Raw genomic sequence first — 13,410 nt, forward strand, 5'->3', positions numbered from 1 at the left:
GTCAGACTGAACCGTAGACATCATGAAAGGTTTTAAAGGACTATAAAAAGCCAGCGTGGGGTACATTTAGCTTCCCATGCAAGGATGGGTTTAACTCACAGAGCTGGTTTTGGGCCCCGTGGCTCCGGTGCTGTCTCGAGCCAAGGCGACGATAACGTTGCTCTTCTCTCCGGCCCAGTGGACGACCATCTGGTTATGGGAGTCGTTGAGACTGACCTGCAGGACGGAGTGATGTTAAACAAAAGATGAAGGTCGAGATCATGCTTTGCAGTTCTATCGTCACACGGTATCTGTTATGCCTCTATAAGAAGCGGGATAAAAAGTGTTTCTTTTTTCCTCCGGCGAACATCGACATATAAAGCAAGGAGTTTATTTGTCGAATTTATTTGCTGCTTCCATTTACATCACCAAGGACTTTATGTTTTCGAATGGCTTCTCTGATTTGTTAGTTTCCCTGTGTATCAGAATGAATACTAAAAAGCTTCCACTTTTCATGAGGACACACAAACACATATATATACGATTTGATTTTTTTCTTATCGCAAATTACATTGACCCGCAGAAGCCCCTTCTTTTACCGAACTTAATTCACTTCAATGACGGGCTGTATTCCTGTGGTGTGGTGGAAAATGTGGCGCAATGCAAAAGTGTAGTGCTTTCTGTTTGTTCTTTTCATGGAAAAATAAAATACTTCCTCAGCAGGTATTCAATGATACAATCGAGATGAAAAGGATAATGTCAGCCTCGGCCTGTCTGATGAAGTTCAGACAGCGTGCGCTCGCGTTGTGTATGTCTGTAAATACCTTTCTGATTTCCATGCGCTGCTTGGCAAACAGCTAGCTGTGACTCAACTCGTCCATCCCCCCACAACATCCCCAATCCCCGGACCCCCATCAACCTCACAACAGGCTGGTAAATCAATGAAAATAAATAGGCTATTTCATCCTTTTTCATTGTCATTGCATCGCTGTCTCTTCACTGCGCCGCTACCCTTACTTTTTATTGATGATTCAGTGATGGAGCGGGTAGCTGAGAGAGCTTTTTTTTTTTGTAGTTTCGAAGAGGCAGTGTTCTTTCCTGAAAACATTTGTTGCCCCCGTCGGCACAACCCTCGAGCCGTGTGGGCTTTTTTTTTTTTTTTTTTTACTACGACTGCGATCGACGCGGCACGGTGAAGTTGACTTGAAATATCAGGGGGCAAAACGCGTCAGGTCTTCAAACAGCCTCTGTGTTTGTTTGTTTTTTTGTTTTTTTGGCGATCGGATCCAGGCGGGCAGCCCGCCAGGTGGATCAGGACACGCCCAGGTAGATCAAAACTTTAATCCTCACTGACCGGGTGTTTACAGTTCACGTGACGCCATAGTTTAAACTGCAAGGTGGAGAGCATAAAGGATGTTAGAACATCAGGTGCAATTCCTTTTTTTGCAACCCCTCACTAAACATACGCACACACTGGGTTCGAAAACATGACGATACCTGCAGAGCCACACAACAGCAATGAACACACATAAACCCGATTGAATCTTTTCCTACCAACTTATTGTTCTGTGACTTTTTAATATTGGCCATGATTTACTGATATCTCTATGAAAGGCTGATATCTGCAGATAAAAATCTCCGGAACCCGTAAATCTGTCAGACTATAAAAATCTACAATAGGTATCAAAGTACCCATTAAGTAAAACAGCTCGACCGTTGATTAACTCATCACTTGATTTTACTCAATTGTTTTTTGAGAGGCACTTGAATGCTATCTTAGATCTAATTTCAACAGCCAGTGATAGAGAATAGTCAGTAACATTCGGTTGCACTAAAAACTGATTAAACATTTAGGACAATGTGCTGTTGTTAAAATTGAACGGAGTATCACTCACCGAATTTTGACTATTCAAATACTGTTAACGCAAAATTTGTTGGATTTCTGTCGAAATTAACAATTGGTATTGGCTGCCGTCATTTTTCAGAGCTGACTTCCTGCCTGGGCATTTTCTGGAATCATCATTTTGCACCAGCATTAATGTTAAAATTACAAAACTGTCGTGGGCCTTTAAAATTATATGCGAAATAAACACTTGACAAATTCATTGCTCAGATTTATCAAACTAATGAAGACAACAAGGTCCTGCGAAACATTCAGTGGTTTGCATCTGAACGATCTAAAAGTCTAAAAAATGTTAAGAGACAGATGGTCAACAATTATTAAGTCATGCTCAATGTCAGGAGCACATTCTTTAACCATTTTTTGTTAAGCTTATCTGCTTGATTGATTGATTTATGTTATATGTGGTGTGATTATGTTAAAGCTAGAATGGATGTACAATACAGGAAAGCTGGCAAATACAACATTATAGGAGTAATCCAAAAAATTAAAAATCAATGTTATGAGAAAATGCAGAAATATGACTTAATATTAAAAAAAAAGACACTTCATGTAGATTGGAAAAAGGGTATTAGCAATACATGGAGTGGAGCAAAACATTCAAGAAAAGAAACGTATTTATACATTATCTTATATTATCCATCAGAGGTGAATTGTTTTGGGAAGGGCTTTTAATAGGGAAATTAAGCTTGAGATTGTGAATACTGTTCATATGTTAATTTGAATCTATTTAGATACACATCATTACTAAAAAGGTTTTATTTTATTTTCATTTTATTTATTTATTTGGGACAGTGCGTGTTAATAAACACGCATGAGAAATGCATGTTAACACACCACTCCGGCTAATTTGCATCTGGTGTCCGACAGTTACGCTCACAAACACAATCTCATTCATCCTGAGTGGTCATTTTAGCACTCTTATATTCAGAAGATCATGAATAAAAAATATGATATTTAACAAATGTCCAGGTCAGAGAAACATATTTTTCAGAAGCATAGTTCACGCTGACACGGCAGCGGCTACCCGAGGTGAACTCTGGCGTAAGACTTGGCCGCCGCCTCCCCTCACTTTCGTATTTGCCAATATGTCATGGAGACGACCACACGCCCCACTTTTGTTTGACGAATAAAAGCGTCATGTTTAATCTGAGCGGGGAAAGCAAACAGAAAATAAACAATTTCTTATCGTTTAGAGACTAGGATTGTGTGTGTGTGTGTGTGTGTTTTTTTTTACATGGGAAATGATGCAAATCCTCGCCGGCAACACAAAAGGTACAGCGGTTTCAATGTCACTGGGAAGTCACAACTTCAGCCTCTTGTCAAGAAGCCAACCCTACTGATAGTGCGTTTCATTTTTTTTTTTCCGTACTCATCCTCCTCCTCCACCTCCTCCTCCTTCCTATTTTCCTCAATCTGTCTCCCTCAGGGCCAGGACAATAAAAAGCCAGGGCTGTCTCTCAGATCGAGGCAGTAGTAAATCTCTGGATTTTTCGGCCTTGCTGCCTTCAATGTTCACGGGCGAAAAAGGGGTCCCAGAAGCTCCACGGACTTGACAAAGCCAAAGCGACAAAATGATTATGAAATCGTTTCGAAATCGGCCCCGGGAAATTGCGGCGTGAGGGTTAACAAATTTAGCTCAAATTTGGAAGCGAGGTATAGTGAAAAGGGTGCTCCCGAAACCCGGACAGTGGCTGAGAAAAAGAAAAAAGAAAAGTCAATACAACCGGCCGTTAAACCTGCTGAGCACCTGCCTGGTGGAGGTGCAAATCTCACAGACTCTCCTTAAAGATTTAGTGACCGTTCCGTGACCTTTCCCCCGCGCACGCCTTTAACACGCTTCACTCCGGCTGCACAAGCATTTTCATGTCATGGATGCTCCGGTGTCTGTTTTCTGTGTAACTGCCAACTCAATGAAACTCACTCTGCAACATTTTTTGGGGGAGGGCGAGGGATCGGGCGAGCAAAATATTACTCTTAATCTTTACAAGCAATTCGGTGTTCTTTAAAAATGCAACAATAACGTGAAAACACAAAGGAGACGTATTGTTAAGACTGGAAGAAAGATTTCTCCGCTATTGCAACATGCAGACGCATGCAACACACAACAGATGCTACATTGTAAAGGTACTATCTGACAAAGCAGACAGGATTCAGCAAACCGGGAAATTATTCAGAGTGAAAGGAGCATCTTCCCCCTCTTCTCTTTTTTTTTTCTGACAGGAGCTGTCTGTCAGACGCGAGGCCAGACGGGAACAGTCCAGACTCCCTCTCGATTTGATTCTCCACTTCCTCATCTTCTTGAAGCACTTCAGTCCAAGATGTGCATTTTCAAGTTTGTTTGGTTATTTTTTCCTCTCACCGAGTTCTGGATGTTCACTCCTTAATATTTGATTTTTTTGTATTTACAATTCATGAGTGCACTAGAAATATTACCTTTAAGTAACTCTGTGAAGATTTACTAAGTGACGAACGAATCCGGCTGCTGCTTGTCTTGCAACTTGCTTAATTTTCACAGGGTGAGCCCCCCCCACCCCCCACCCCCACCCCCACCCCCCACTCCGCCCACCCCCCACTCATCTACCTGCTGTGTTTACAAGCTGCGTCTCCCTGCGAAAGAGGCTCCGAGATGAAAGCGAAATGTCAAAAGCTGGCGAAAAAGACCGCATCCAACCAATTAGATTTGGGTCCGAACGCTATGTTTTCACCCCGGCCAGTTTTTGATTGTGATGATTATACAAACAGATGGATGAATTATTTAGCTGTTAGAACGCGATCTCTCTGACATCTGCAATGCCTTGTTCTGCTGAGAGTCCCGCTTAACGCTTGGCGTACGAAACCCGAGTAAATGATTTCACCGTGTTACCTGCATTTGTGTGTTTTGGAGTGCAAAGTACTCCCCCCCCCCCCATCTTGGCTGCATTCCACAGTTTGAAGCTGGTCTGGAAGCTACGTCTTTTGCTAATGCCACATATTTTAGATAAAGCTTACAATGGACAGCAAGATTTCCTGTGTGTTAGAGAAAAGTGTGAGTCGGGCGGGCGGGCGGCTGGGCCAGTTAAAGCTATATTTTTTTTCAATATTAGACAAGAGGAAGATAAAAAGGGGCCTATTCATCACAGTGAAGTTGTTCTTCACTAGATGTCTTCATGAATCCAGCTGCTTTTGAACACGATAAATTATTTTCTCCACTCTCCCAGCAGCATCAAACCAAGGAACATAAAAAAATCTTTGCCGAGTCTCTGGGAAATTAGCAAAGTATATTGTAAAACAATTGAAAATAGAGCTCAGGCCTCAGTGCCGAACTTGGCGGCGCCCAGTGACAAGGGTTTCCTTGTCTGCTAGCAGAATGGCACTGTCTTTGAAAAAGTAGAAAAGAAGGTAAATACATAAACAAACAAACAAACAAAAACCCATCCTGTGTCCAGTGGGGTGTCACCACAACGCCTGTCAGAAGTGAACCAGGGACCTTGTTGCTGTGGGGCAGAAGTCGTACCACTGTACCACCATGTTGCCCACCTCCGCTCATTAATTTTTATGAGAATATTAACAGTGTTGATGTCATTTTGGCAGAAACAAGTGGAATATGAGTGCATGTAGGAACATGTTTTTGTTTTTCATCCCAAAACTTGTGGAAGCTCAACTGTTGACAATACAGTGAACTCTGATTGTGGTGACTCGCATTTAAATACGATGGCTATCAGCTGCTTCATTTAAATCTAAAACTATGTTCGGCATATTATCGTGGAACGGCACATCAGTGCATTTCGTATAAAAGTACAAGGAGCCCTGTAAATGAGTCTCAAACAAAAAAACTGCGATTAATGTTCAATTATTTTGCCTGACTTTACCTCGGGACTTGCCTTTTATGTGCAAACCATTGAACGATTTCATTATTCACTTCAAAAGCCGGGGTTTTCTTGAGATGAGAATTAGAAGCCTCTTCTGTTGCTTTTTGTTGTTGTTTGTTTCCATCAAGCGTGTATGAAGTTAAAGTGAACCGTGTTAAATGTGTGAAATAGCATCTTTGTAGGGCATTTGTGAGTTATGGCTAAAAGATGGAGGCTATTTTTTCCTCTTAATTCATTTCTGCTTCCGTTATTGAAATCATGCCATGGTAGGCCTGTGTTGTATCAACAACAACAGCAGCGGATCAACCCACCGCTCAGGGACAAAACTTGACAAAGGTCAAAGATAAACAAGTTGCAATGCTTTAGTCCTGAACAGTCTGGGGGGAAAAGATTATCAAAATAACAATATTCACATTTTCCACAACCCTGTTGGGCAAAGATCTACCATTTCTCTGCCAATCGCAGCGTCTGTTCAAACGCTTTCATGCGTCAGCAGAGGTTAAAAAACGACTCCGCTTTGCTGTGCACCTATTTGGATGACACCGGTTGCTCATTCAGGACTTGGTCTTCCTCTCTGCTAAAACGTTTATGCTTTCAGTCTGCCTCTGTGTGTTGTAGAAAATAATCTGTAAGGCAATTTTTACAGTTTGAAATGAAAGTGGGTCTTTTCTTTGCAGATGTTGCTCTTGCAAACCCATTCAATTCTAAGTGTAGGTCCTTGATCAGCTAGCTGCTGGGGCTTTTTTGGCCTTTTTTTTCTTTATGCTGCATTATTCTCTGTCGTCACAGAGATGTGAACATTTAATCGCCTGTCATAATTGCATTTCGCCAAAGGAGGTAACAGTGTGGCATGAAACCCATGTTCAATCTGCAGCTATAATGTACTCCCCGCAACATAGATGAACTATAATGCCGCTAAGTTAGCAGTGAAGGCATTTGTGACAATGGAATCACAACACTGAATTAACAGACATGCCGAAAGCATTACAAGACCACTTAAAGCAGAGTTTTCAAGTTGTACAGAATTAAAAACAAGAGAAATTAAAGAGTTAATTACATCGAGCATAGGTGATTGATTGCTTTCTGCGATGGCTCAATTTTAGGCCTCTGTTCTCTGATAACAGATGCAAATTGATATATCATCCAAATATCTATTAGAACTCTAAACGTGCTTTGCTTGTAATCCCTCAAGTGAGCATCAGAGTGGGGCAGCAGTGGATGTGGTTTCCCTTCATACGCTTTGTTGTGTCACAGGCAAAGGGAGGCCGATAAGTCACCGACAAGTCATTACATGCAAAAGAAAAATAGCAGCATTCCTTATTAGTGCTTGAATCTGAATACAAATAAAAAAGCTTCTGGTCTTTGCTAATCACCAGCCTTACAACAACTAAAAGCGTTGTAATGTTTTAAGTGATTACTAAATATACAAAATGGGGTTGTGCCAGCGTCTTTTAGATATTTTTGGAGTGCCAGTAAAGCATGAAAAATGCCATGGGAAAGTTCTGGATAAGGCAGGATGTAAGCCTTGGATGAGGTACTCCGGCTTTGCAATATTAGTCATGCAGGTCAAACAAATGCAGGCTAGACACATATTTGCAGAGGAGTTACAGTTAACATGAAACCTGTAAAGCAGCACTAACAGTTAAATAACTTGAAGCAATTCTGTTAACCCCATCTCTTCCGTGACTCCAGCAGTTTGTCATCACGAGTAAGAGAGAATTAGTCAGCTGTTTTCCCATGAAATTTTCATAATCGGATCATTCCGCCTTATTTTCAAGCAATTTTCCATCAAAATTGTTTTAAGTTCCAATAAAGAAACTATGTTCAGACTGAATGTGCAGCATTCCTCCTTGCCCTTCCCACCCCTCTGGCACTTTGATATCCTTTTGGTAGTGAGGAGGAGTTTGGTCCTGTGTCTGGTACTACCAGGGAGAGGAACAGAGTAACAATATGCTTGGGCATTCAGGCTTCACCTCCCTTAACCCTCCCCTGTTTTCCCCGCTCTGAGCGCTCCATTATTCAGCAAGCGTGCGTGGGGGGAGGGGGAGGGTAGGTTGGGGCAATGCAGAGTGGCCAGGAGCGCATCGGCGGCAGAGCTGGTCTCAAGCAATGACATCATCTCTGCAGGACTGGCAGGCAATAAAAGCTTGCTCTGCTGTCACCAGGCGCCGGGCCCTTCTCGGTTAGCGTGTGCAACTTGGCCTGTGCCGTTAGCAGCCGGCACATATCTGACAGGCGGTCTCTCTCTCTATTTTGGAGTTCCGGTCGGCGTTTTACAGTCGAACGAGAAGCCCCGCTTGCAGCCGCACAAACTCGCCCTCACAAAGTGGGTGAAATGCATTTTGCTGGAACAAAGAGCTGTCACAACACACGCACAAACAAACAACAACTCAGGGAATTTTAAGCTCCGGGGGATCGGAATAAGCATATTATTAAGGTGTATGCACACGGATCAGGAGTGTGTCTGAGGTTTGAGGATGCACTATGTAAGGGATCAATGCAGCTGTAAGCACTAGACCCCGTCGAGGAGATTAACTGCTATTCATTTGGGCTTTTTATTGGCTTAAATGTGGTCTGCGTTCAATCATTCAATGACAGAACTAATGCATCTACACTGCCACACACACGCACATGCAAGGCAGTAGCTGCTGAAAGATCTCAGTTTCATGTTAACGTTTTGAGTTTTTATCTATGTATTTATTTTTCCACCTTGCTGATGGTAAACATAAGAGGCTGGCTATTACCGTTCCCCAAAGGGAAGTTTCCGCTCTGGGGGGACGGGACGGGGGGTCACTGTCAAGATGCAGTAAATTAGTTAAATGCACCAATTTAATTGAGAGTGATCGATTGATTGGCCAGGAAATTTGAAAGCTCATCCTGTGATTACTCCTTCATGTTTTGATTCTAGGCGTATGTGACCGGCCTTAACGCGTCAGCATATTCTTTGTTTTTGTCTGAAGATTGGATGCAGAGAAACACACAAAAGCCTTGAATTGGTAATGACTGCACGGTGTGATACCAGGGCGGTAAAAATCTCACACGCGACAGACGCATCAAGGATCAGGCTTTAAGGAAAGCAAGCGTTTGGCAGTCATTCGGGTTCAACAGTGATGGCTTTTTTACAGGGGTTCTGCAATACTCCGTCTGACACCTTTAAAATGTCCTTAAATTTCACTGCGGTTTACAGCATTAAGGACAGGGATAACTTGATAGTTTGGCGACCCCCCTCTCGTTCACTGATTTGCAATAACTTCACCTTTCTGAATCAATCACCACCAGGTTGGCTTTAAAATGCGTAATGGCCAATAACTACTGGGGGAGACGCAACATTCACTATTCCCAAGGGAAAAAAAAGGTTAGGCACTGCCAATGAAATGAACTTAATGACATGGCTTGTTTACTTAAAATGATAAGCAGAAACGCACCTAGAGATTTCGCCAAACAGAAACCAAATGTGTTTACTGGACTTCCAACAGAGAATTGTTTGTTTATATTTTTTCCATGTTGGCGTCGCGGTATGTACCCGAGTTGCTATACACGCACATAACTGCAAGGTTTCAGAGCACAGGAGACATGACGTTAGAAACGTATTTCAGATCTTCCTTTTAACAAACAATCGTAGTACCTCTGTCAGACACCGTGTCATCTTGCTCACTGATAGCCAACTATCCAATCATCATCCGACACTAAAAGGGGGCAGATCGATTGTTGCATGCCTTCTCTAAATGTGATATGCACAATTTAAACGCTTGCTGAGCAACGCTTTCAAAACACCTTTTAAGAGAAACTACCAACTGTGAATATCCCCTTGAATCTCTAACATCCGAGGCCTTTTTTCTCTAAACTGCTTGTACTTTGACCAAAAGAAACACTGCAGAGATATAATCTTGCACTTGGTACAGATATTTCTTTTCTGCGTGTGAAGAAAAATGGGCCTCAAAATAGCTATGATTACCAATTCATGCAATTCTGCGCTCAAAAAGCGATGGCCAATCCACCAACACTTCTTAGAAGTTGGAAAAAAAAACAAGTACTGTACTATTATATCATAACACATGAGCCTGACAAACTACCCACCTCAAACACAAATCCGGCATTTTAATAAAATATTCACACCAAGAATCTGAATACAATGAAACCATGATATGTTTCAAAATTCCGAGGGTGAAAGTCATGAGCTCTCTGCTTTTTTCAGTACATTTGCAAAATGCATTTCAACAGTGAAACCTTATAAATTTCTGCATCTCATGATGTAGTTTATCACACCCAAGTTACACTTGAGCCCAAGTTGAGAAACGAAACATCAGAAGAGGAAGAATAAAAAAAAATAAAAAAAACAGATGTCTACATTTTGGCCAACAGCAGGTGTTAAATTAATGGATGTGAGGGTTTGAATGCCCCTTTAAAGTATTCCTTCTAGGAAATTATTTGAAGTTTGTGTATTTTCTTTTTTTTATCTTTTACAATTTCTGATACTGTTGCGTATCGCTGTTTTATCTTGCAATATTTATGACTCAACTTCCTCTACTGCACTGTACACTTTCTGAAATGTCCCCATTATGGGGATATGCTAGAGTGCTAAAGGCACATTGTATTCCAATCTATTAGAATTATTCCAGCATTTTTGCAGCATGTTTTTGGTCCGTGGAAGGACACTGGAGATCTCAGAGAATGTAAGCAGGTACAGCAACATCAGTTTCACAACACAGGAAGTCAACACAAAAATGCCACTTTTGACCGCTGAGTCAAACCAAGACATTTGCTGTGAGGCAAGAGTACTCACTAACTGCACCACCGTACCACGGATTAAAATTTTTCCACTTCATATTTCCAGAAGTGAATTCTCATTTTAAATGTGCAAAGATTTCTTATGATAATCTTGAATGCCCTTCCTCATGCTATTTGGAAAGTTTTCCCACATTCCAGTTTATTTTTTTACGTTGATATCTTACAGAGGACGTGGGAGGCAATAGCATTTTCACCTATGATTTAAGAAAGCAGACTAAGGTTAGTTAGACTAAATTTAGGGACAAAAATGAACATGGACTTGTCTGATGTGAACAACCTCAAGTCTGTTGCAGGCTTTTTAAATGTCAGGACATAAAATATTTTTAGTTAGTTCAGGGTTTAACTGAACACAAATGTTTTTGTTCGCCATGTTTTTGGCAAAGCAGAAGAATACACAAAATATAACAAAACAGTGCCGCAATGGAAAAGTAAAGACATCACTTTGTTTATTCTAACAGGCATAAAAAAACATTTCAGGTGCTCTTGTATGTTATGGTTTGGTTTATATCCCTTTAAACTGCACCTCTGAAGCAATTGATATGATGATTCTGACTCGGAGGTGTACAAACAGTGATTTTTCAAATTTTGAATCAATATTTTGACAGAAAAGTGCTGTTGCTGATGGATCATATCATTGATATGTTAAGACAGCAATTCCCTGTAGATCTTGAAATGATGGGAGTAGAATTCAACTGGTGAGCGTTCCAGTGATGGGGCACTAAAAAGTGTTGGAAGTATCTCACTTGGGGGGAAAGAAATATTTGTTTTGTTCATTATCTGTCTGACATGGGGTTTCTCTGTTTGCGTGACATCTGACTTCATCATGCTGTCTCATGGCCTCAGACTGAACTTAATTGCGCTGACGTCTGACGGGCAAGGCTCAGATGGACAAAAGGGTCGTGTGTGATAGGAACCATTTGAAACCTCAGTGCTTGGAAGTGACGCACCAAACTCACCGTTAATATCCACTCCTGACCGGGTCACACAAATTGGCTCTTTCTTTCTCTTCTGAACAGTTGCCTGGGGCTTCAATCACAAGCTTTGTCTAATGTTTTTCATTTGTTTGTTCCAATCCAAATCAGGGTGTGAGGACAGGGGCTTAACAATTTATCCGCGTTTAACAGAAAATTTCAAGAGCCAGGATGGCACCATTTTTGAAAAGGGAAATGTGTCATAACATAAGTTTTGACAGCAGATGTATAGAAAACGGGGCAGTGTTTTCAGACCAGCAAGGTCGCTGGTTTGGTTGCGACAGGCTGCCCTTCAGAGTGGAGTTTGCATGATCTCCCTGTGTCTGCGTGGGTTTCCTCCTCACACAATCCATAAACATGCTTGAGGTTCATTGGAGGAGGATAAGCAATATAGAAAATTCAATGAATGAATGAATAGAAAACAGTATCTAGTTCAGATTGTCCCCTACAAGTGATGCTTTAAAATAATACTGAGGGGAAATGTAACGCCAAAATAGTCCGGGTCAAGCAGTCATACTAGTCGCATTTTGATTTTTTTTTTCCAAATTAGTAAACAAAGTATGTCATGAAACTCCACATGTCGCTTTTTGGTACAAAAAGCAAACCACAAGTTTTCTGTTTGTTGTTAATAGTACACTATCTACTTTTTTTAACTGAAACTGAACTGATGTTAAGGGCGTTGGATAAAATAAACCTTGATTTCTATTTCCATAAATGTTATCAGACGTGTTTAGCTTGATTAATTCTTGCAAGTTGAAGTTGGCCCTGAAAAAGGGGACGGTCCCAGAATACAACTCAGAGAGAGAGGTGGGCTGAACTGGTCAACACTGAAATCTGTGAGTGACTTGGCACTGGCAGTAGCTCGATGGGCAAAAAGTGCCGGCGACGACGTACGGCTGCGCATGATGACACAGCGAAGGCTGCGGCCATGTGGTATTTCATCCGCTAGCAGGCTCCTTCCTTTTTTTTTTCCTCACTTGTTTGTGCAAGCTGCTTCTTTGTTTTTTTTTTCCCTACACAACTCTTTCTGACATTGCATTTGTACAGTGATGTCATTTGACGGGCCGGGCTTGTTTTTACATATGCCAGGCTGTAGCTGGCCATACCACCACAAGGAAAGTCTCAACCCACGGGGAGCACTGCAACAGCTCAGCAAACCACAGATTATAGATCAGCGGATGGATGAGTAGGTATACAAACTTAGACTGAGCCATTATCTCTAATTACAACACCCACTTTGCTTTCCAAACAAGTCTTGTCAAACCACTACAAGCCGAAAGAGAAATAAGCTAGGGTAACACCTGAGTGGCAAAACATCTTATAACATGCTCCGCCATCCATTTTCCCAGTAAGGAAACCTGATCCCTGATCTCCCGAGACTATTTGTCCTCTTCACTGTGTTTGGACTGCATGTGTCACCAGACAAGGAGGCGGCGGTCAGCATGAGACAACAGCCTGTGTTGGACCGATGATGGATGGCGGAGAAAAACACTTCCCTCCGTTCATGCATCGCTCCTTGGTGAAGCTCCCACTTAGTTTTTGCTGTGCGTTCACTCACGGGGCCACAATAGAGGCTTTCCTCTTCAGTACAAACGGACTGCCCGCAAAAAGGATTGTGGGTTTCATCAATCAATTAACACTTGTCATATTCTGGATTTACAGCAATTACAAAAGGGCTAGTACTTTGCTGCACTTAGAGGAAGCAAAAACACATTGATCTCCATATTGTTAAATGACATAAATCATTTACTTAAACTGCAACAAGGGGTTATTAAGTGGTTTCAAAACACTCTTAATTTATTATCAATGATCTGTAAAGGGAGTGGCATCACAAGGGAGAACACTGGCTGTTTTCTTGCACTTATTTTTAATTTTGACCAGAGGCCTTGCAGGGCACCGCCTATCCAACTTCCTCAGGCAA

General features: G+C 41.7%; 1 protein-coding gene across 2 annotated transcripts in view; it reads right to left on the reverse strand.

The window, feature by feature from the left end:
* Positions 1–13,410, reverse strand: part of sorl1 (sortilin-related receptor, L(DLR class) A repeats containing) — an 81,266-nt gene that overhangs the window by 63,955 nt on the left and 3,901 nt on the right. For both annotated transcript variants that reach the window (XM_086142700.1, XM_086142692.1), the window contains exon 2: positions 100–216. In XM_086142700.1, the coding sequence (XP_085998826.1) occupies positions 100–216 (117 nt within the window). The remainder of the gene's footprint in view (positions 1–99; positions 217–13,410) is intronic.

The sequence above is a fragment of the Fistularia commersonii genome, chromosome 3 (genome assembly GCF_037954325.1).
Source record: "Fistularia commersonii isolate RoL2024-O1a breed Wild chromosome 3, RoL_Fcom_v1.0, whole genome shotgun sequence".
NCBI classification, from domain to species: domain Eukaryota; kingdom Metazoa; phylum Chordata; class Actinopteri; order Syngnathiformes; family Fistulariidae; genus Fistularia; species Fistularia commersonii.